Source organism: Drosophila suzukii, chromosome 3 (assembly GCF_043229965.1).
Source record: "Drosophila suzukii chromosome 3, CBGP_Dsuzu_IsoJpt1.0, whole genome shotgun sequence".
NCBI lineage: Eukaryota > Metazoa > Arthropoda > Insecta > Diptera > Drosophilidae > Drosophila > Drosophila suzukii.
Window position 1 is genome coordinate 64259314 of NC_092082.1, and position 24085 is coordinate 64283398.

The 24085-nt window shown below is 37.8% G+C and overlaps 1 protein-coding gene across 3 annotated transcripts; it reads right to left on the reverse strand.

Annotated features, from left to right (window-relative positions):
• Positions 1-1360: 1360 nt before the first annotated feature.
• Dmtn (transmembrane and coiled-coil domain 2 protein Dmtn) lies at positions 1361-20738 on the reverse strand. Of its 3 annotated transcripts, none has more exons than XM_036819032.3 (10): positions 20275-20738; positions 6398-6577; positions 3825-4487; positions 3471-3535; positions 2906-3411; positions 2580-2700; positions 2388-2492; positions 2197-2310; positions 1942-2117; positions 1361-1877 (listed from the first exon to the last, which is right to left on the reverse strand). In XM_036819032.3, exons 2-10 carry the CDS (start codon positions 6537-6539, stop codon positions 1751-1753), a joined length of 2019 nt encoding a protein of 672 aa, XP_036674927.3. In that variant the 5' UTR covers positions 6540-6577; positions 20275-20738; the 3' UTR covers positions 1361-1750. The 3 variants fall into 3 exon arrangements, with proteins under 3 accessions (XP_036674927.3, XP_065721919.2, XP_065721920.1); XM_065865847.2 differs by having other exon boundaries at positions 20630-20717; XM_065865848.2 differs by lacking the exon at positions 20275-20738 and adding an exon at positions 5330-5409.
• Positions 20739-24085: the final 3347 nt, after the last annotated feature.

Consider the following 24085-nt stretch of genomic DNA (forward strand, 5'->3'; position numbering starts at 1 on the left):
CGAGTTTTCGGGATCACCTGCCGAATCGATATAGCTATATATGTCCGTCCGTCTGTCAGTGTGACAGCTGTAATCTCGAGAACTGAAAGAGCTAGGAAGATGGGATTAGGCTCACAAACTCTCAGGGTTCTACTGCAGCGCAGGTTATCTCGATGTGCAACGCCCACTCATGATTAAAGATTTATAAGAGTGTTAATTGGAATGGTTTGTTTATCAATACCCATCTACATGCCAAAAATGAATCGAATCTGACCATCCATTAAAGCCTTATGAGCATTAAGATTTTTCGCAATATAAAAGCCGGCTAACGAATTAGAAAACAGTCGGTCTGGCACCCACATTTTTGTAGCTAGAGAGATAAAACTAAACTAAACACTAAGCGAGTTAAGTATGGAGACTGACCATTGGGCATAGGAACACACGGAATTTTTACTGATTCTTTTTTGTTTTTGTCTGTATGAAAAAGTAATGGACTCTAACATGGGCATAGCCCACACTAGGAATAAAATAATAAAAACCATTTAAAAAATCTCAAAACATTTTACAGAAACCTGGTAAACCATAAAAGCAAGGGACTTAGGGTCTCCTTGTGTAAAGAAATTTACTAATTGAAGATTTTTCGATTCGCTGTGTCATTACATAAAGTTTAAATGCGCTCAAGTTAGAATGACAAATAAAAGACGACCATATAGAAGACATATGTAACTATTTAATCTAAGTTGGTTTTTGAAGATACTTGCTTATACAGGAAACTAATAGATATGTTTAAAAAAAAACATTAGTTTTGAGCACAGCTGTATGTATCTCCTTGACGGTGATTTATTTCGGTTACAGCTTTGTTAGGAAACAAAAATTTGAAGTTTGGGGTTTAAAAGATGAAAAGGTGGACTTTTGAATAACTATCCGTTCGCCTGTAATCGCAGTTCAAACTTAACAAAACAAAAATTTCACAAATTGAAATTTTTTTGGGCACGCATGAAAAATGTTCAATACAATATCGTATACGATTTTCTTGCATCCAGAAAGACTAAATGTGAATTCAAGCCAGTTGTCACAAATCTATATTTCTTTAACTTTAATTATAGTCATAAAATGATTCATTTTGGATCCAATCTGGGAAAACCTGCAGCTGCTAGATTAAAAATACATGAATGGTGTACAGTACACATGTATATTCACATATATGTTGAGCCGACTATTATTAGTTAAGGGTTGCTATTGGTTGGTGTTATTCGAGTTTTTCCTGGATCCTTTATTGATCCATTAAATACTTTGTAACCTAAAGGAGCAGATTTTAAGTAATACTTTTAGACCCGGACCCACCCTTTTTAACAATTTGCCCATAGTAATGAATTACAGATTTATACAAACTTTCATTTTATATAATTTCAATTGTTTTATAGTAATGTAAATATTTTATATAGGTTATACATAAATTATGTATGTTCAAATATAGTTGAGTAATGCACGGAGACATGTCAGCATTTTCAAGTTATTACATAGTTTAAATCAATTTTGCTAGATTTGATGCGAGAGTGTGGTGTGATGATTAGGTGTATGGTAAGTTGTATGCGTATGAATGTTTTGTACAGTTTCTCGAGAGTGTGTGTTCGTGTTGATAATTGATACAATTTCAGTTAAAAATAATTGGTATAATCGTTATCGATAAGCTATATACAAATATGCACTTTAGAACTTAGGCTAACTAATAAACGTATGAAATACTCGGTAGATGAGAGCCCGAACCAGTTCACTTGACCACCAGTGATTGCTTGAGATGCCGCACCAGCCCGGACCCAATGTCCTGAACATCCGGCCACTGTCGTATCACAAAGATGACGAAACAAATAGACAGAAATGTTGTGAGAACGCGAACCCTGGGAATGAGCAAACAACTATATTAGTAACACTCATCGAGGCACGGAATGCAGCACTAGTTACCTCGTTTTGAGAAAAGGCATTATGATGCCTGCAGCCGTGGCCACAAGCAGGAGAACCACTTGCAATATCGTTAATACCACATTGATGAGTTTCACAACCAAAGCCCGTGCATTGGAATTATCAATGCCCTCGACGGTGACATATTGTTGCTGCGACATGTGCTCCATTTTCGATATCTGCACAAGAACTCGGTTAGATTTGGATGGATTGCTACGGGGCTTGGGGCTGTAGGCCGCCCCAAGCCTTCGAACTTACCCTCGTTTGACAGTTTTCGAGCACTTCGTTGACGTCACGTAGTCTTTCATCGCTTTGGTATTGTACTTTCTCCTCCATGTCGGCAATCGTTTGCTTCAGATTCTCAATTTCATTCTGTCAAACAAAGGCGGCAAAGCATAAGCACGAATGTCGGGCAAACTGCCAAAGCGTCAGCCAAGTGAACTACGAACCTGATGTAATTCCGTCAAGTCATTGATTTGCTCCTCGAGTCCCTCGGCACGATAGCGTTCACTTTCGAGGGTGGCGGTCAGGTTGTTGAATTCCTTTTGGCCCGTCTTCCGAAAATAGAAAAGAGGTTAAAATATGTTGGCTATGATATAGGGATTTCCCTCGCTTTTCGGGAGTATATAGTATGTACGTACCTCCAGACGTTCGATGCGCTCCTTGAGTTTCTCGTTCTCGGCCTTTCGCTCAGCCAGCTCTGTCAGCAGCGTCTTGAGCACTATGTGATATTGGCTGGCTCCCGACTGGCTTTTGCCAGAGCTAGATTAAAGAATATGCATTGTTAGTTGGGACTTATAAGCTTTGGGGATTGTGTGGTTTTACATTTTCAGAATAGTATTATATTATCGATGGATAATGAATTAAAATTTAACAAACAACTACTGACAATATTTGTTTATATGGGGCAAAATTAGCTTAAAGTCATTAGCGCTGATCCTTAAGAGACTAGGTCAAATCAACGTACCCCCCTGGTATACTTTCGCTGGTCACGCTGCTGCACTCGCTGCCATTGTCACTGTTGAATTTTCCCGTACCGCTGCCCGCTCCGCCTGTGTTGTTGTTCTGGCCGCCGCCACCGGACCCCGTGGAGGTTCCTGCTCCCGGCACCTGCTGCAGTCGCTCGCTGCCCAAGACGTCGGCATTCGCGGACTGCATGCCCTGCAGCTCGGCCTCGCTCATCTGATTGATGTTGTCGGCGCTGCCAAACTTGTTCTTGATCAGGTGCGCAAACTCCCGAGGCTTGGACATCACGGATCCGGAGAATCCGGTGATGCCATCGCGGATGTTGCCCCCCACATTGCGCAGGCCTTGGCCCACATCTCGCAGGACCTCGCGCGGCTGACGGTGCTGGCTCTTCGTCTGGAACTGGTGGTTCTGCAGGTCCTTGGCCCGCTTTGTGTAGTTGTCCAGCTTTTTCTGCAGCTGCGAGATATTGTGTGCGCTCTTCTGGTTCTTTTTCTCAAAGACAGCCTGTCAAGAAATAAAGAGTTGATTATATATATATTTAAAGGATGAGTTGTTGGACATGCCTTGATACGCTGCAGCTGCTGTTTGTCTGCGCTGGCTGCCAGCTTTAGATACTCATTTACATTATCTAAAATTAAAAAATACAATTAGATGATAAAGTTTCACTAGAGAACAGGGGTCTTATTGCAAATCTAAACCACTTTATTCTCTCAAATTTTCTTTTCTTGTAATAGTAATGTTTATAAGAAATGGTTTTACCAACGATGAACATGGACTTTAAAATTGTTGTATTATGTTTCGTTGAATAAAAACATCTCTCAACATTTTTTTTTAAATATTGTAAGGCTTTGAAAAATGGGACTTTAGTTGCAATTATTAATAAATCTCATGTTTGATTAAATCACGCTTTTACTTACCATCTCTGGCAGTTTGCTCCTGTCGAATGGACTCCTTGGTGCATTGGATTTTCGTGTTCAATCGGTCGATGGCCTGGACGCTGGAGCTGCGCTCGTGGCAGCGGCGGTGGACCTTTTTGCTACTGTCGAACTCGTCGGAGACGAATGAGGAGTAGTAGTCCTCGGTGCCGGACAGACGGGAGTCCTCCAGACCGCTGCCGGTGCCGGCGCTTCCGCCACCGCCTCCTCCTCCTCCTCCTTGTTGTGGGCCCAAGAAGTCCGTCATGTCGTTGACGCCAACGAGACCGCTGTAGGCCAGCAGACCGCCCTGGTCGGAGCCATGGGTGCGTCGCTGGCGTTCGCGACTCCGCCGCCGGTGGGTGGGACTGTGGCTGCGGAAGCCACGAGCCACCACCCCGCCGCTGCCCAAACTTCCGGTCACCGTGTTGCCGCCGCTGTAGACAGCCGCCTGTGCAGCTGCCACTGTGCTGGAGGAGGCCGAGGAATTGCTGTTCGTGTTCGCGGAGGCTGCTCCGGACCCGGAAGTCGCCCCTCCGGCCGCCGTGGTCGTCGCTGACACAGGTCCTGCCGCCGATCCTCCGGAGGATGGGCCACTCGCTCCTCCCGCTGTCGCCGCCGCTGTCTGAGTGGCTGCCGCTGCCTCGCTGGCTCGCTCCCGGGACACTGGCGAATTGTGGCGCATAGAAAAGTATGACTGGGGTTATTTTCTAAGTCTAATCTGGGTATTTGTGTTTTGGTTTCAAATGCTGTTGATCATGACTCGCGTTTTAGTTAGTTCAATAGATGTTAAGCACATAGCGTATATTGTTGATGAGATGGTCATGTAATGAGCTGTTTCCCAGTTCGGATTTTTAAAACAATGTTATTTGTTTCCTGTTGTAGATATTTTAAATTGTTGTTTCACTACAATCATTAATTTTCAGCTCTTCATTTTAGCTTAGCAATTATTTATCGGAAATTAATTTACTGTATCACATTATGATTTAAAATGCTTGTAATGATGAATTATATTGCTTTCAGGAAATTTTACTCAGTTTTTATTTATTTAAGATTTATGAGAGGCGGTTTGAATATTAAAGTCTTTAGCGCTTGAAAAATACATTTAAAATATCACTTTTTTAGATTTCAGAAGTTTCCCTGTGTACGCGGTTTTAAGATCTTGAAAAAGCACACCGGCGATGATTTACAGTGTAGTTTGTGTGTTGAATGTGCGATGAATAAGCGTTTCGAAAGAGTTATTTCACTTTTGATTGACAGCTGAACAGCAGCCTGTGTGTGAGCCGTAGAGAGAGATAGACAAACAAGAAAAATAGAGACAGAAAGAAGCAGTGGCAGGCAGTTTAATAGCGTTTAAAATCGCGTGTTCTTCGCTGTGAATAGAACCAAAATAAGCAGTAACAATATTATGTGATTTGTGAGTGGTGCGTGTGTGTCGTGGTGAAAGTGCATGGTTTGTGCGAGCAACTAGAAAACAATTTTATTCTTTATAATATTGGTATACCTACATTTATCAATGATTCTGATTGGTTTTGTTTGAATTGCAAGTGTAGCTAGTTAGGCAGGCTAACATTCAACGGTTACAAAGCTAAACAAGGAAAATATAAAAAGATATAAACAAAAGTATGTAAAGTGTGCAATCAAACAGATAACAGATGTTAGGCACAGTCAAATGGAATAGTATAATGACCGGAGGCACTCAAAAGTGGGCTATACTTTTTGATTTTGATTCATACATGGCTGTTTGTAAGCTTGTTGATGTCGAACTCGTAAAAACATTGCGAATAATGGCCGTAGGGGGTGTTTGGGAGGTTTTTGGATGCTGGAAGATGAGTCATCGCTCATCATCTGGCGGGGTGGATATTCATGGGAATACAGTATACAGTATACCTCGACTGAGAAACACTTTTGTGGAGAAAAAACCTGCTGGCAAACTAGCACTTTGTCGAATATTTTTTAAAATTCGTAGCTTTTGAATTTAGTTTAAGTGTTAAAAGTTAGAGATAGAACTAACAAATATATTCCACCCTACAAATTTAAATAAAATACATCAAATGTTTTACAAATTGTTTTTTCTCGCACTGTAAGTTCTTTATAATTTTGTTTATATTTAAAATTTAGACATAATAAAAATCCCTTTCCTATTTTTAACAGTTTCCTACACTCAATGGAACTTTCTGTTCCTGAAACCAGGGACAATTGGACTTCATTGAAGCAGCATCTTCAATATTGTTACAGAAAGATAGTCGATTTAAGTAGAGCACAAACTAGTAAAGATTTCCTCCTTCTTCAGCAGTCTTGTCACTGCTCTACGAACTAGTTAATAGCGGAAGCACAAATTGAATTGGACGCCCACTGATAGCCTAGCATTCCCCATCCAATCGAGCCCGGCAACCGCATCCAGACCCTCAGATTGACATTAGCCCCGTTGATAAGATGCAGGAAGCTCGAGCTTTAACACGAGCCAATCATTCCAATTATGCGTCTAACTAATGGAAGAGTAGGAGCCCGAGGAGGGAACTGGATTGGATTGGGGGGAGGAGTCCGCAGGGTTCATAATCATAATTGATAATTACTTTGCTCGGTGCTTCGGCTGGCAGAGGGCGAGCGACTGGCGCGCAGATTCGAGCTGGAGCCGCGGGAGTGACGCAGGGACTGCAGGGTTAGGAAGTCCCGATTCTGGTTGGGATGAGGGGCCGCATTAGGCGTGGAATCCATTATTGCAGGCTGCCATTCAATGACCACGATTTCGCTGGCTGCAAAGAGAAAATAACCCAGAATGAATAACAATATTTTCAGAACAGTTTCTAGGCTAAGTATCAAAGTCTAAAGGTGAATCAACTGTCCGCCAGCTGATAATCCGCGCATAATCGGAATACATTTATATATACGAGTGTGAAGAAAAGTGGAGCACATGGAATGGTGAATATTATACATTCCTAGCATTTCTTGGCAGATGGAAACCATCTTGTAAATTCAAATACCCAAAATAGTGTCATCACTGACACACTTCAAGTGTTTCGCCTCCAGATATGTATACAATCTATTCTTAACCAGATATGGTAGCAATTTGTTAGAGATACTGCCCCTAGCTACCAACTCACTATATCTGGGAACCTTATATAGATTGATTATGTGAGTATATACGTTCCCCGTCTGAAAAAGTGTAGAACTCAAGTGTCATGGGCGGCATGCCAATGATGTTGGATTGTTGGGGGAGGGTCCCGAATAAAGACGGCGGGGGCATCATCATTATCATTGTATGCCACCCTGATACGAGTTGTTTACTTGATTATAAACATTTATACATACACTGGAGCCTATTTGTTGACAGCACACCCAGTTGATTTCTCCACCCATTAATAAATTCCGATGTATCCGCTCGATAAAATATCCCAAATTCCATTACATTTTCCCCTTTTTCCCGGTGAACCGAGTACTCGTTGTTTCTGACAGCTTGGAAGCCGTTCCAGATTGTAATCAGCTTCAATGTGACTTTCGTGGCCACTGAAGACCTACCCCATTGCTACTTCACTTGAACCAATTGAGAGTCCACAAGCAGCACTTTCCACTCGCGTTCCGCTTTTTCTTTATGCGCTTACAGTTTTCGGGTAATTTTCCGTTTGGTAAATCCCTTTAAGCCCATCGGCACACTCGCACATGTTCAGGCATTTTTACAGTCCATATATTTGCATAGTAAGCCGTCGAGTGGAGTGGTTACTTCAGATATTTTATAGTCTTATCTGGTTATTTTCAAAAGTTTACTGTTTTTTATACGACTATTGTTTAGGAATAAATTGGAGCCACTATGGGCCATAAAAAAGATTATAATCTCTATACACAGAGAAAATTCTGCCGTTCTCATCTGAGTTGGAAATGTTCTTAAAAATATAACATTTTTTGAATTTCAGACATCTTCATTTTGCTCAAATCAAGTTGAATTGGCGGTATTTGCATTGTATCTCTTAATAAATAAACTATTAGTCCAGTGAGTAGTGTATACTTATCAAAAAGTTTATAAATAAACTCAATTTAACTTTTCTCTTCTCACCATTTCGTTTCAATATTGAGAACATTGATACCAAAATGTACTTATACGGTGTCTAAGAACAAATGTTCTCAATTCAAGAACAGTGACTTGAATATTTCTCCCTGTATTCTTACTTTAGGAACTGTGAGTTATTTGTGTAGAGGTTTAAATAAGGACTTAAAGAATAAAAGAAAGGTAATTGGCCAACTGCTCAGCAATCTAACAAATTCAAATCATATGATTATATAATTTATCATATAATTAAAGATCTTTTAAATTTTATAATTGGATGTATGCATTATCATTATTTTTATGAGGTATTTCATAAGTTTGTTCATCTTGTTCATTGTAAGTCTATGCCATGCATCACTGTTCTTAAACAGCGGAGTGGGTAAAAAAGATTTGGGAGGACAGCGAAACCGATATAAAGATGGACTTTACTCAGTCCATTGCGCTTTCAACCCAAATGCTCATCTGCACTTGACTGCGCCACAGCTGATGGGTACATGGTTAAAAAAAAGGCTGGCGGATGGGAGGTTCGTGCCTTCAGCTACGACGTTTTGCTGTGTGAATCGAGCATAATCATTTCTCTTTGTGCCCCTTTCTTTCGGTTTGTTTGTGAATTTTAATCAACGTATTTTGTAACCTTCTTCTGTTTTTCGTGCTTTGTTATTCCCGCTACTCGCGCCCCATTCGCTTTCTTCCAGTTGTTTTTGTTCGTCTGCTGACTGATGTTTAAACAGAAAACAAAACAATAACAATATAACAATAAGCGCATTGAAATTATATATCTGGCAAGACGGAGAAAGGCCGCAACGAATTAGAAATGCCCTTTTCTCGGATTATATACACTTATAAGTTAAATATAAAAGCTCCCTTTGTGTTATATATTTCAATCATGTTTTTAATTTTAATACATAAGGCAGTATTAAATATGAAATCATCTATATTGATTAAATATTTTCTATAAGATCTTTTTAAAATGCTTAGCCATCCTAAATATTATCAATAAAAATTGCAATTTAATTACATGAAGCGATCAGCTAACATAGTAGTCACAATTATTCCGAGGCAAGCTTATCAACCCTTCTAGTGAATGAAACAAAAATCTTGCAACGCGGATTGAAAAAATATTCAGGGTCACTGCACTCACGACTTTGAAACTCGTATCTCCCCTTTCTGTTTCTCATTTTCTCAGATGTCTGTATAGAGCAAGTCGCAATTTGTAGTGATAAGAGGCAGTACAACCCCACCCCACAGAATTTTGTTTATCAATATGCTGTTTTCGAGTGCATGTGAACCCACGATATCCATCAATGGGAAACGAGCCAAATCGGTTCCGCATTCTTTATCACTTAGTAAGCAGTGTGGAGTGGGTAGCGTACAAAGTCCAGAGATAATTGTTCAAAGTCCAGACCTATGACATAAGGCAACTGCATTAGCATAAACCCACTGACCATCAAAATAAAAACACTGCACTTTTAAACTGTGGTAAATTTATTTTTATACTTCGGGCTTTCTTAAAAAATGCATCAAAATGGTTTGTTGTTAATAACGTTTAAAATACGTATATAACATGTATAAAGGATTTATCTCCAAGTTTATACCCATTGGCATTAAAGTAAGTGATCTCGTAGTATTGACGGTAAAAAGGTTTAAGAATCCTGCATAATATGAAAAACACAACGTTTTAACAATTTTTGATAAATTCTGCTTTTTTAAGCACAGTTGCCCTATTACATTAAAATTGGTCAACCAGGACTAAACCGACTTATGAATTTATATTATTACATGTGTCCTCTGCACGATCTCTTTTGATTTGCCATTGAGTTGAAGACAATATATGAGCATTTAAAATATTTAAGTCACAGATACGCTTTATTTATAATTTAAAAGAAATTCATCAAGTTTTTCTGCAATATATATTTGATTAAATAAATGTTGTTAAAATGATTTTCGTTGTGATTTTCTTAAATGGAAAATACCGCAGAGGAGCTGATGGATTTTAGGTGTAGGGGAAAGTGTTCTTAGAAAACAAAATAAAAAACGTTGTTTATTAGTCGCTTTTGGTACTTTAATAAATTAAATTCAGTTTACTCAGTGAACTAAGAAACTTAATGGAATTCTTTCGAACTCATATAAAGAAAATATCTACCTGTTCTTTTTTTGGATACAATTACGACATATTCGCGTTTCAGATCGTGTTTTTTCCTCTATTCTCGGATGGAAACAATTCTAACAGATTTATTTTCTTACAACAAACAAAGCCTTTATAGTTGTTATTCTGACCGCATACATCTAAGTACATTTACATACAGTATGCAGATTCAATTATGCCAAGACATTTGCTAATGACTCGGTACTGAAATACCACAACGTTCTACACACATCTCGGGATTCCGACTTGGCAGCGCAGCTGGTTATCTTTCGTGAAGGTCACCACGCTTGGATTATAAATATAAAGAACCGCATTAAATTATAAGTCCGTGCATACAGACAACAAGTAATTACACTACTGACTCTCGGTCTCGTTTGCATTCCCAACCAGTCTCCCTGTGAAGCGCCCCTCCATCCACATCACCCTATGAACTGTGAGTAATTCTATCATTAGACAGCATGTTGTTGCCTTTTATAGACTTTGGTCCACATTTCTGCCATCTAAATAGTGCTGCACTCGACTGTCTGGAACGATTCGAATTCAAATGACCTCACGATCCACCGCTTATTTCTAGAAGACTGCACTCAGTTCTAATAGTTCCAGACGATATCAACTAAGAAACTAAGCCGTAACGTTACTCAAGGTTTTTTTACATTAATCAAATGTAAGTTATTCATTTTAATATTACTAACTAACTAACTAAGTCTATGATCTAAAATATTTAAATTAGTAAATTCTTTAGTATGGAAATATCAACATATCTCTTTTAAGCTATTCATAATTTCCTGTTTGTTTTGTTTTCTTAACTATTAAAAAATATCAATATCTGTATAACTAATTGAAGGAAAAAAAATAATATAGCATAGCAAATGCTTTTTAATATTTATTTTAATATTAAATAATAGTGTTTGGGGTATGCCCTTTATGTGCTTTCTTATCGTAACTCACAGCTTTGCCAAAATGTCACTTATTTTTATTTTTCCCATTGTTATGCAAGAATGCGAGTTCCGAAGCCGACATTATCACGAATGTTGGGCAGGTCAGGGTATTAAAACATACAAAACACCAACAACCATTGAACTTCCCGCGAAGAATTGCAAAGTTTGCTTAACAAAACCCGTAAAATTGAAGAAAAGGAGGCCAAAGAAAACAAAACCAAGTGAGTGAGTAAACTTTTGACTGTTGGCCCATTACCTCAACAATTTAACAGGACGCAATGTTGTCAATGTGTTTTTTATAGATGTTACTTTACTGACTTTGTTGTTTCAGCGTTTTGCGTTGTGTTTTATTATTGCAGGTGTTTAAATTGCTGTTTGAGACGGGCCAGAGGTAAGTCGTAGCCTGCCAGTTTTTTTTTTATTTTATTGGGGCTGACGACTTTGTTCTCATTCGTTGGCAGACACAGAAATGGGGTGGTGGAAAGGGGCGAAAAGGGAAATAAATGCGGGTGGCAGGTGTCAAGTGCTGGTAGTGATTCATGCTACACATACAAAGAAATACGAACTTAAAATGCTCTGAAACCATGCAAGCCATTCTCTAAAACGTAAGATTTTTCAAAATAATCATATCTATTTGGTTTTTGGATAATTAAAAATATTATTCTTATGCAAACGTATCACATTAACACATAAAAAGAAGGTGGATATGTATGGACATACATTTTTACTATGATAGTTATGTGGAATCAGCGGAGTTACCTATACCTTAGAGAATCAAAATACCCTCACCCAGAGGGTAAAAATAAAAAAGAGTTGCGCCACATGTTTGCTGTTGTATTTCTGCTTTAGATAAGCACACTGCGAACTGTCATAATCGACAGCCACAACCACAAAAAATAACTAGGGAAAGGAAAAGAAACGCTTGTGCCATTTCCAATAAGCTTATTATCGCTGCAATGGATACCCAGCAGATCTATTTTCAAACTGCCACCGAGAGATATCAGCCATTGCAATTGTATTTTAATTACAAACCCTGTTTATCAATCAATCACCCAAAGGGTGTTGTGTAAGTCAGAAAAGTGAGAGGGGAAATTTATTTCACTACCTGGAACAATTAGTGGGTAACACGAGTGCAAATCGAATCAATAGCGTTTAGATAACGATAAAAAATCCACACATACTTTCTCCATATTTTTCCCATTAGCAACATGCTGCAAAATCGAAGAGTATTTAAAGAATACCTAGACAACAACCCAGGTAAAAATCTTTGGTTGAGTCATAGTCGTAAAACATAAAGATAAAAGTTGATTTATGATCATAACCAACCGCTTTCTACCTACTGCTTTTCTAAATGGATATAACACACAAAGTGAGTTGAAAATTTCCTGGTATACCACAAAGAATTCAACAGCAGAGATAGCGCCAGGTAAAGAAAGGTATTGAAAAAGTACTTTTCCATGAATTTTAAAAGAAATGAAAATCTTTATAAATTAAGGTTAGTTCAGAATAAATCAACAATAATACGGAAGTTTGAAAAACTTCCTATTAGCGGTAGGACACATCATTAGATAAGTGTGACAAAATAATTCATTTATTACTTTATAACATTTAAAACCCTTACATATCAATGCAGAAGAAATAGGCTCAAGAATTGCAGGAGATTGACTTGTTTCCCTAACCACTTTTCTTGGTTTTCTCCTGTCCCACATGTTTTTCTTTAACAAATAAAAGTTATTCACGCTTGGAGCTTTTCTCGGGAAGATTGGCTATCAATTGACCGTGCTTAGGTCTTATCTAATGTCCACAAGAAACCCACACACCTGACATTAATCAGCCCTCAGGTGTTGGCTAAGCCCACATCCAATTGGTGCCACATCGAGTGTGTAAATAAAAATATATAAATTTGATTCACCGCCTTTTTAATCATAAGGCAGAAAACGAAGAAACCTGATATCGTTATTTCTATATACAGGAGGCGGAATCGGAGATAGAAAATGACTCCCGGAACACGTCATTTTATATTTATTTATATTATCGTGGAAACTTTTTATGGTCAAAGCGTTTCCTGTAAAAAAAAAAGGAAACTGATTCATATATTGACAATCAAGACTCAAAAATAATTACACTAATCGGTATTTCTAGTTATGATATAAACAATGAGCATTATGAAATTTAAATATGGGTATGGTTTCACATTTTATCAGGAATGGCTACCACCATTCCACTTTGCTATATTTTGCCGCCATGAAATCATAAATACTACCTAATTATCAGTTTAGTATATAATCTTTATTGCTGTGTAATCGCTGGCAATAAGTTTTCTTGCTTTTTACTAGAAAGCTGGATTTTAAAATGTTACCGAGAGGGCGAATATCCATTCAAAAAACCAAGAGAAACCAAGCAGTGTTTTCAAATCGATTCGGTCAATACTTTTCCGTCCTACTTGGGGTTTTCCATGCGGTTTTTGTGGTAGGCAAAAAGTTTTTCAGTTAACAACAGAGTAGTCAGCCAGGCAATTACCTTTATGACAGTTATCTAATGCCTTTTGCCCAAGTCTGTGGTGCTACTTCTCCATTTTCTCTCTGCGGGACTATCTCTTCCGCTGCGGCTTCCCATTAACGCAATTGGTCTGTGCCACTTTCTTTGAGATACTCGCAGCACGAGTCCAGCATGTGGGGCCATCATGATGCTGCTGAAACTTGGCAGATACTTCTAGTCGGCCAGACGGTGTTGCGGCCATAAGTCATGACACATTTAAAACTATTTTATGGCTTGTTTCTACACTAACAAAAAACAAACAGCTGTGGGTGCTCAGATCTTTTTATTTTTCCTTATGTTTTGTGTACGAATTCGAAAGATTATCGAGAGACGAAAACCTTGACCGCGCCTTCAGGTGAAGGTTTATCTATCGGATGATTGAAATGTTCTTGAAATGGATTTCTTATATTTTTGTTTTTGTCTTAACCTTTACGGATTTTGTTGATTGAGTTTTTTAACATTTTTTGTTTCAATATATCAAAGCGTTATCCATATTTTTAATTCTTCTGATTTGTGTAGACCAACATTGAGCCGTCTTCTTCTGCAATTCAAATTTAAATTGGTTTCCCCCAAACAATTTATTTAATCCAATAGCGCACTCAGTTTCCATTTATGACACCTATTCAATGTCAATCAACGAAGCCATCAAAATAATTTTGGTTTACTCATTACACAATAATTAGCTAAATAAAAAATGGTTTGCCCATAAACTAATTGCACATACACGATTAATTTTATGAAATGATGAATATAATTATTTCCATTATATATTGACCACGCCCCTCAGCGAATTGTTTCATCATTCAATTTTGGGCGAATCGCTTAATTGACTTTTGCTGCGGGTCAATAACATTTATGGTGGTACACAGGGAAAGCTGAGATCCAAAAAGTTTGAGTTGGGTTCGGGCATAAATTTTATGGTGTCATGGCATTTGTCAAATGAGACACTTTGAGCTGAACTTTAAGCTGGGTGAACCTTGGAGCCCGCCTCGAGAAATCCGAAACAGTTACTGAGGTGACTCATTTATATTTCGTACTAAGTAATTCTCAGTAAGAAATTTAACACTTTTCACCGACAATAATAAACATATATTATACAGCTGATCTTGAAAGTTAAATAAAAACTGAAGCAGGCATTACTATTTTTTTTATTTATATAAGAAATTCATTGAAAGAAATTTATCACTTTTCCTCAACATGTTAAAGTTTTATAATAAAAACTGATACCAGATTCCTAAACGTTTCTTAATTTATTTTTATAAAAACTTAATATTCAATTGACAACTTATTGCCCATTTCTTGATTGTCTTTTTTAGTCAGCTGCTACTGCCGCTTTTATGGGACAAATGATAGCTGATTAACACAAAAACCAAAATACTCGCCATATTCATTCTAGGAAAAATTTCTTGCACACCTTTCGGTGAATAAATTAGATTCAAACATATTATTGTATGAGTTTTATGCTTTTCCCAGAATCGTTTTTCATACACTTCTCTTTTAAAAATAAACCCGAACATTTTTTTCCCCCCTCAGCCACCTTTTACACGTGTTTTTTGCTTCATCGCAGTCTATAGGATTTTGTCACAGTTCATCTTTTTGTATGCTTTCTTGGTTCAACAGCTTGTTCAGCTGTTGTTGATATTACTCATCGAATATTCGGACAAAGATCAACCTGCTTAACATTTTTACACTGCATGTTCAATGAATTGACCGACGACCAAACGAATTCAGCAAAAAGCTCGCATGACTAAAATGCAAATATGACAAAATAAATAAAGTAAATAAGTGGTATAAACAAATGAGACGCTGCGAGTGTCGTGCTTGAAATATCAAACTCATGAAAACCGAGAAAACCGGAAAGGAAAACACAAAGCACGCTGCTAACTTGGCAAGCACACAAGCAAAAATATTTATGCTTAATTTGGTCATTGTTTTTTGTCGAGTGGGATACTGAAACCAAAATCAAAAACCCAGAACGAAAACACACAAAGAAAACATAGCAAAACACGTTTTCTGCAAACTCGGGTTGTGCCAGGAGACAGTATAAGGCGGGGTGTGAGGGTTCAATCCCCACCCACTTTTTAGGCCCCCAAAGCGAATGATTCATTGGAGAATGCCGCTAACGTTAAATCGTATTCGGCTGATGAATTTAAATTGTTCTCAACCGAATGTGTACACTAAAACTTAAAATGAGGGACGTGAATCGCATCCAAAACAATAAATAAATAAATTTTAATACCTAATATAAGATTTTTTTCTTTTGCCTAGTAACATGTAACTTGTTCTTGTAATATTAATATAAAAAAGGTTTTTCTTACAAAAAAATATATTTTATTGTAAAACCAATTTCCAAAGTTTATGTATACATTTTGTAACCTTAAATCCACCTCTTTACTTAAAACCATAAATTTAATTTTTTTAAACTCGAAGGCCTATAGGCCTATAGACTTTTAAGCATTTTAGAGAAAAATACAAATATTACTTGAGGTATACATTTTCTTAAGTTCCTTTTATAAGTCTTAAAATTTTTACTGTGCAAATTCGATGACAAAATAATAATACTCGAAGCACCTTAGTCATTAAAATCTCATTAAGCGACTTCTTTATTCGCAAAACCCCTGGCATTCCCATCCATTGATTGGTTGTGTTGCTGTCTTCCTGTTGTTTTTTTGCTAGTTTTAAAAGACAATTATTAAATTATTGATTGACAAGTCCTCATCCCTTTCCATTTTCCATGTAGTCCCCCCTCTTTGCAACGCAAACCGGGCCAAACTCAAAAGGTGAAAGTGAAAACTGTCGTTTCCATTGTTGTTTGTCTCTTTTTGTTTGTGCAAAACAATTTAACAATTTATGTGTAAATTTTCACAACGGAAGTTGTTGAAACTTATGTGTGGGGCCATCAGAGCGGCAACAGCAAAAATAGCAAGCTAAAAAGCTGTAGTTTAACTTATAAGGTCATTGTCATATTTGGTCATCTGCTCGAGCATATTTCTAGCTGGCGGATGAGTCACTGGATCCGAGATACAGATACTTTCATTCATAAAAAACCAAATAGCGAACACTTTCCCCAGAATTTCAGAGAACAAAGAAAGCTCTAAATGTTATTGTTTATAAAAAATCCTCTTAAAGAGGATGACTAGCCCCCATACTTACGGCCCGAGAAGTACGCAAATATTAGGTTTACCAATAGAATCACTAGAAAATATTGAATACCAAAGCCAACAAGTGAAGTTTCGTCTGGCCAAAGGTGTAGATATAGGCATTTAATCTAAATTAGCATGCCTGACATCATCAGCAAATCGAAAAGAGCTATAATGTTAACTTTACCTTGGTTACTGAACTTAAACCTACAAAAGAAATTCCATTTTATGCCACTCCTCACCCATTTCTTCGTATTTAGCTCAGAATTCCTTTGAGAGCTAAGTAATATTAGAGAGCAAATTGGACATTCTTTTATTAGCCAATTATGATTAATGAGTTTAATCTGTGGAATTAAAATGAGAGTGGGAAAACATTCGCAGACGAACCTAATCAAGGTTTGATGGCTGGTTATACATTGAGTAGTATTTGTATTAGTATTATTTGTCTTAAGTGGCGGAAATGCGATTGTTTTGGGTTATCTGGGGTGACTTTATAATTACTGACTTGGAGCCAAAGGGCTAATCAGGTAGAAACTGGGTTCGTTATAGTGAAATATTTTGGGTGCGTCGCTTGTTGCCAGGACAAAATCCATTTGAAGAGCCGGTTCGGGTTCGCATATGGTCCTCTCTTTTCGCTTTTCTCTTTTGGGCACACGCCCAAAACAACAGAGAATAAACAGAAAGAAATAACGTGAGGGGAAAAGAAAACAAATCGAATCGGTTCGGTTCGCGAGAAGTTCAAGAACAAAATAAAACCCAACGCAATTTTCACTCTGCTTATTTTTGCGCTTGCCTTCGCTCATCAAAGAAACCTAATTAAATATGCAAATAATTTGCGTGCCTTCGTGCTCTTTTTTTATGCTTTGATTATATTGCATAATGCACGATATTCGGAGATTAATGGTATTTGGAAGTCACAAAACGAAACTGGGACTCGGTCAAATCCAAGTCATTTATCGGGAGGTTCGTTTGAAATTGTTTTCAATCAAGGCTGTGAAAACAAAAAAGTTTTTGAAAAAGAGTAAGATAACTAATGTGGATAATTAATGATTAAAAGCGAATTGATCAATCATTGTCTGATGGACAGACAACCGGTATCAGCATAAGGAAAAGTGGTGATTTGGAAATGTGAGGATCATGCGGGAAATAACATATTGTCTCGAAACCAACAATTTTCTTTGAGGGAAATTGAATTCCTTCCTTTTTTAATGAATATCAGTTGAAGAAAATGGTTGAAGGATAATTTAGTGCATGAGAATTCAAGCAATAATTCGATAAAGGGAATCGGTTAACAAAATTCCGTAAAATACGATTTGGAATGCCCATTAACCAACAAATTAAACAAATTAATGACCGTGACCTGGTCTCTTCCCGCTGCTAATCGATTATTTTAAAATCCCCCGCCAAGAAATTCCTCTGGCTGGCTCTCATAATCCAGCACTTACCCACTCCACCCACCACCCACCTGCTCTTTGACGTCATCACGGGCTAATGTCTAGGTCTTCGCACTCTTGTGGGCTTTCAAAATTCCCAATGTACCCAGATTTGTATGTGTTCAAGTGTTTTTGGCGCCGTTGGCAACAAACTGAAGAGCAAACGCTTTTCCGTGCTCGTGGCCAATTTGAAAATCAAATTAAACAAACACGAAATGAGCGCGCGTTGTTCAAACATTTGCTCCAAAGAATTTTTCAATGAAATATTTAATGTTCAAATGCGAGCGATGTGAGCCCACAGTATCATAAATAAAATCATCAGTTGTCACAGAAAAAAGAGATTAGTCGGTGGATGAGAGAGGAGAAGGTTGATCTGCACACGAAATCAAATAAATAATATAAACACTGCGCCAAAAATAGCTGACAAGCCAACGAGAGCGGGCAGAAAGATACACTGAACAAAAAGGGATGCCCAAATTAAGTACAATTCTTAGCTTTGACTTAAATTTATTAATTCTGATAAAAGATAATTAGGATCAAACTTTTTTACCCAAAAGATACATATTCTATCAAAAACAAAGAAGGTTTAGAGCACAATTTTCTATATAACCCTAAGAAAAAGGTAAGCAGTTGATTGAAAAATCATCCATACACATAATGCCCACCATTTTCGCTCTGTGTAGCAATAGCCTCGCTATAAATGCCGATTCTTTTCGTTTTCAGTGCGCTTACATTTATCATTCCCGTTGAATTTAATTCAATTGCTGACAAAAACGTGTTGTTGTAGAATCAACCGTGCCTGTCTCCGAACAACAACAAACTGATGATAACAACAAACAGGAAGAAGCGGCTATGAAAGACGAGCTCGCTTAAGACGATCTCACACAAAATATGCAGCTAAGTGAATTTATCGGAGGAAAGTGTGATTGTTGCCAGGCCACAAAACGCATTCCCTATTATTATGAATTGAATTGAAGTTGTTATTAACGTTAATTGTGTTATGCATATGTCAGGGGGGGGGGGGGGGGGAGCTGGTTTAACAAACTGTAATCAAAGTGCAGCGACAGGGAAAGCCAGCTCCCAACAGGAGCGGAGTCAACAGGCGCGGGAGGTTAAAGCCAGCCGTATCTCAATATGATCTCTGACAACTTAATTATAACAACTATGTTGCTCGGGATAAGTCGATTCGATTTAATAGTCCCAGATATAAATGTCTTTGTTGAACTTTTTGCAGCGAATATCAGTAGTTTATATGATTTTAAGCGTGGCATTATCTACAGGAAACTAAGAAATGCATATTTCCAGAGAGTTTTTAAAGAAAACTCATTTTGATATGCTATTTAGTCAAATCACACCACATTTTTAAACGAATATTTTAAGGAATTTAAAACATTAACATCACAAAATGGTTTTTTCTTATTTTAAAACCTATTTATAATCACTGTTCCATATTTTATCAATCGAACAGTTTAATATGTTCATAATTCAGAACATTAGTCTATGTACAGGCCAAACAAGAATACAATCGCAAAGATTTTTAACAAGTATTTTGGAAACTCACATAGTATTATTCTCTATTAGTAATTCTATAAACCTAACATTTGTTTAAGTTCATTTAAGATATTTTACGTCCATTTTTTTTTAATTGCACAAAACATTTTCGATCAGTTTATTAAAGGAAACCAAAGGAGATCACTCAGGACCAAAAACTTTGGAACAGTATGTTTCTTCAATAGTTATTGTATAAACCCAAACATTTTTAAAGTGCATTAAGAAATTTTACTTCTATCCGTTTTTTAGTTGAATAAAACAGTTTCGGTCATAGCAAAGATGTTTTTTTCAAAGAGAACCAAAAGAGATCAACTAGGCCCAAAAACATTGGAACATAGTATGTTTTTTTATAAGTAATTTTATAAGCCTAAACATTTTTGAAGTACACTAAGACATTTTAGGTCTATTCGTTTTTTAGTTCAGTAGGCTAGTTTCGGTTACCGCAAACATGTTATTATTTAAAAAGAACCAAAAGAGAACCCTCTCTGGCCTAAAACTTCGGATCAATCCGTCAGCTTTTTTGGTTTAAAAACCAAGCCATCACACACACACACGTTCGTGGGCCGCAGGTACGTGCTTGCGTGTGGTTGTGTGCCTGTGGGCTGGCTATGAGTACACTTAAATAAACAACTTTGAACTATAAACAATATTCGGCACGCACTCACCTTTGCAACAACAGTTATTGAGGTGCAGCCACCCGCTCTCTTCCTCTCTCTCTATCCGCTTTTCACGCTCTCTGCCTCTCTCTTCTCCCTTTTTTTGGCTGCTGCAGCTTGATTTTTATGCACACATCAATTTTCAAACTGCGACGCCCTTTTTCCGATTTTCTCTCTCACCAACAAAACAACAACTATTGCACACAACACGCACACACTCTGTTAACAACAATTTGGCTCTTCACTTTTTGTGTATTAGATTTTCCTCTTTGCTTTTCCTTTCGCTCTGCGCACCTCGCGAAAAATATTGTTGGTCGGCTGGACAATCAGCGATGTTTGTTTTTAACCATTGGTCGCTTCTTACATTTAATTGAGTGCCCTTTCAACTTGTCTGCCAGTTGCTGCACTTTACTTTTTGTTTGACGCCTCTTCTGTTTCAACCGACACACAACCAACCGCTAGTAGGTGGAGAAAACATCGAAACGTACCGTACAGCGAAAATCCCAAGAAACCGTTTTTTCAGTATTTTTGTGATTGAACGTAAGCAAACGTAAGCAACCGTAAGTGTCAGTAAAAAAGCTAGATAAAAGATTTCTGCAACTGGTCACACTACAAAATGGTCTCACTAGCCTTCTGTTAAACCGAGTATTTCAGCTTAACATTTTTTTTGTCAAGAAAAGCTTTGACGCAGTTTGCTGATCACTTTTTATAAATTTCCAAGAAAGGGCCTCGGATGTCCCAGCATCCACCCAACGATTTTTTCTTTGCGCGAGCTAGTTTAAAACGGTGCTGCCAGACCGTCAAACAGGAACGGACCTATCGATAGTAATGTTTTTTACATCATCGACATATCGCATACGTTTCAACATTTCTACTTGAACAAAAAATTCAAATCAAAATACAATTCAATCAAATACATACAAAATACAGGAAAAAAGGGTGAATTTGTTTTATTTTATTCTCGTGGTGGTATAAGTGCATTTTATCGGAAGATGAAAAGGATTTAGAAGAATAAATAAAGATTTTCCATTTTACAAACAAGTGTACCTTATTTTTGCTCCACAGTATTATGTACTTCACGAGGAACGTATCATTTCGCAAATGCGCTGTTTAATTTTTAATCATTACCTCAGTCGCTAAAAATAAATTGGTATGGTATTTTGAACTCGGGTTAAGGTATGAATATTTGTTTTGTTCGCCAGATCCACTTTAGAAGTGAATCTTAAAGATCGCTGCAGGATGCCCTTGATATACATAAATATGTTATTTCTGACAGTAGATGGCCGATGCGTTGTTTACGTACATGGAACGCTCTCTTACGGAAAATCCGCAAATCCTGTTCCAGAAACGGGCGTTATTCTGTAGCGGTAGGCCATGCGAGCGGTGGTTCCAAGCCAATCGAAGTCGGTGTCCTGTCAGGAGGATCCCTCGAGCACCTGCATCGTTCCAAATTCGTCTACCAGTTGCTTCAACTATTAGCTGTATGTGGAGTTAAGATCCTTCATCCGCAGGCAGGGCTCGTAGAAGTGCTTAACCTGAACATCCTCCGGAGTGCCGCGTCTATCATGATCCGCGTTTTAAGGGGGTATACTATTTACGGTATCGCGGCTATAATTATTTTTCCCTTTTTTAGCCTAACGTAAGTCATCCACACAAAAGTATGCCACAACAATTTATCAAATTTTTCTCAGTGCTTTGCCTAGACACGGGACACGAGTTTCCAGTTACCAGCAAAGCAAACAACACCACCATCCATACAGGAAACCCAAGGCCCTAGGCGCTTCCCAATAAGAAGGAATAATAATAATTAGTCTATATTTAAAAAGAGTTTAAACCGCATAAAAAAGTTCTGCAAAGTTGTTCTAACCATCTACAACTTTATCGAAACTCAATTTCATGCATTTCAAAAATGCCGCTAACACCATTATGGGAAAAGTCTTAGCGCCAAGCAAATCCCAACTTATCAGGGCTGCTTAAATTTTACGGCTACAAAAGCTGAATGCTGCAAAATCGCATTCACTTTGAAGTTATTCTTATGATTTATTTATTATCGCTCAGATTTCTAGATAGATTTGTGTATCGCTATACTTTATTTTACGTTTCTATAAAAAATTTTTGATCACACTAGCAAATAATATTAATTCTTTATTGTACATTAAAATCAGATTCAATGGTAGCTCTAACAATATTAATTCCCCAGATAGTTCTGAAAATTATCTTATCTCAAAAACTCATTTTAATTTTATTTTCCTCCTGAAGCCTAGTACTCAGATCGGCTAAGAGTTTCACTAGTCGAAAAATCTTATTCTTTGACCGAAGTTTTCAAAGTTCACCCGCAATGCATGTAGCATGGTCTTACTGTCAAGCAGTTGGGTTTAAAATTGAAATTTAAAAAGGAGTCTGCTGGTACACAATTAAATTAAAATAAAAATAAATGGAATGTTCAACGATTTTTTTTATTTATCTAAATTAGTAGTTTAAAGCTTCCTTCTCGTCCCACGGATGCTGCGCCATCTTTCCCGCTCCACCGCAGTCCAGCTCCGAGTCCCAATAGGCATATTGGACCTTGAGGAAGTGAAAGCCGGATTGGGAACGGGGTTGATTCGCTGATGCTGCAGGAAGTCGCCCAGCATATTGGCAGTGGCTGGCTAAGGCTTCTCCAACTGTTCCTTAGCGGGCGCTCCGCTTTCCTCCTCTCTATAGAAGCCAGCGGGTCTTCCAGCTCCGTTTAAGCTGCCAAGTAGCTGGTGGTGGTGGTGTACGGAGTACTAATGGAGAGGTCGTCGGAAATCACTTTCTTTGTGAGGAGACGCCCGGCAGGATGTCCATGTAGAGAGCCAAGTCCCACTCGGCATATTCCTTCCCACTGGGATTCTCTAGTGGATCTCCTCCAGCACTTCAACTATTCTGCGGATTAGCCACTGTTGTTTTGCTTCCTGTCTGTGAAATCACGCAATAAAGGGCAACAGCTTGGATTAGGCGTTCTATTTCATCTGCACTGACCTCCTGCATCATATTTTGGGAGTTTCCTTTCATTTTTAATATTTAGTTTCCACATCGCCTTTGCACGAACACCGCCAAAGATTAAATTTCTTATTCTTGGGGCCGCGGCTAACGGCGTTCATGAAATTCACTCCCGAAATCTGTAATTTTTTCTGGTATTTCCTTAGCTCATCTGAGTACCGCGCTGAAAAACAGACCCGATGAAAAGCGTTAGTCGCGTATTTGCCTCTCGCTCACTCCTATGGTTAGCTCGCGGTTTTCGTCGATGTGAGTACTAGGCTTTAACTCTTGTGGACAGCGGAGCTAGTTCCCTCAAAAGGAACCAGATGGAGCTCACATTTCGACTTATCGATAGTTTGGTGATAAATTTAGAAATCAACATTAGCAACAACTAAATTGTATTATTCTATTTTTGTACACAGTAATTAAGTATTAGCCAACTATTTGCATATATTTCGTAGGGAAAAAATTTAACTATATAAATATTTATTTTGAAAACAATGAAAATTTTTAAATTTGTAATTTTTTTTGTCAAACATGACTATTTTGAATTGTATTTTAATTTGGTTACACTATGAATAAGTAAATTTTAATTTTAATTTTTCTTGTAACCAACGATCAATCGAATATTCGATAGCAGCCAGGCGTTAGGCGATTTCGTGCCATCCGCTAGGGATTTTCCGTTTCCCTTATTGTCATCTTTCTTTTGTGTTTTGTCTCTCTCTTTCGCCCATCTTGCATCTGACACTTACGCTGAGGCTGTCTCGCTTTTTTACTGACACTTACGTAGTGCTGACACTTACGTTTTGTTGCCGTT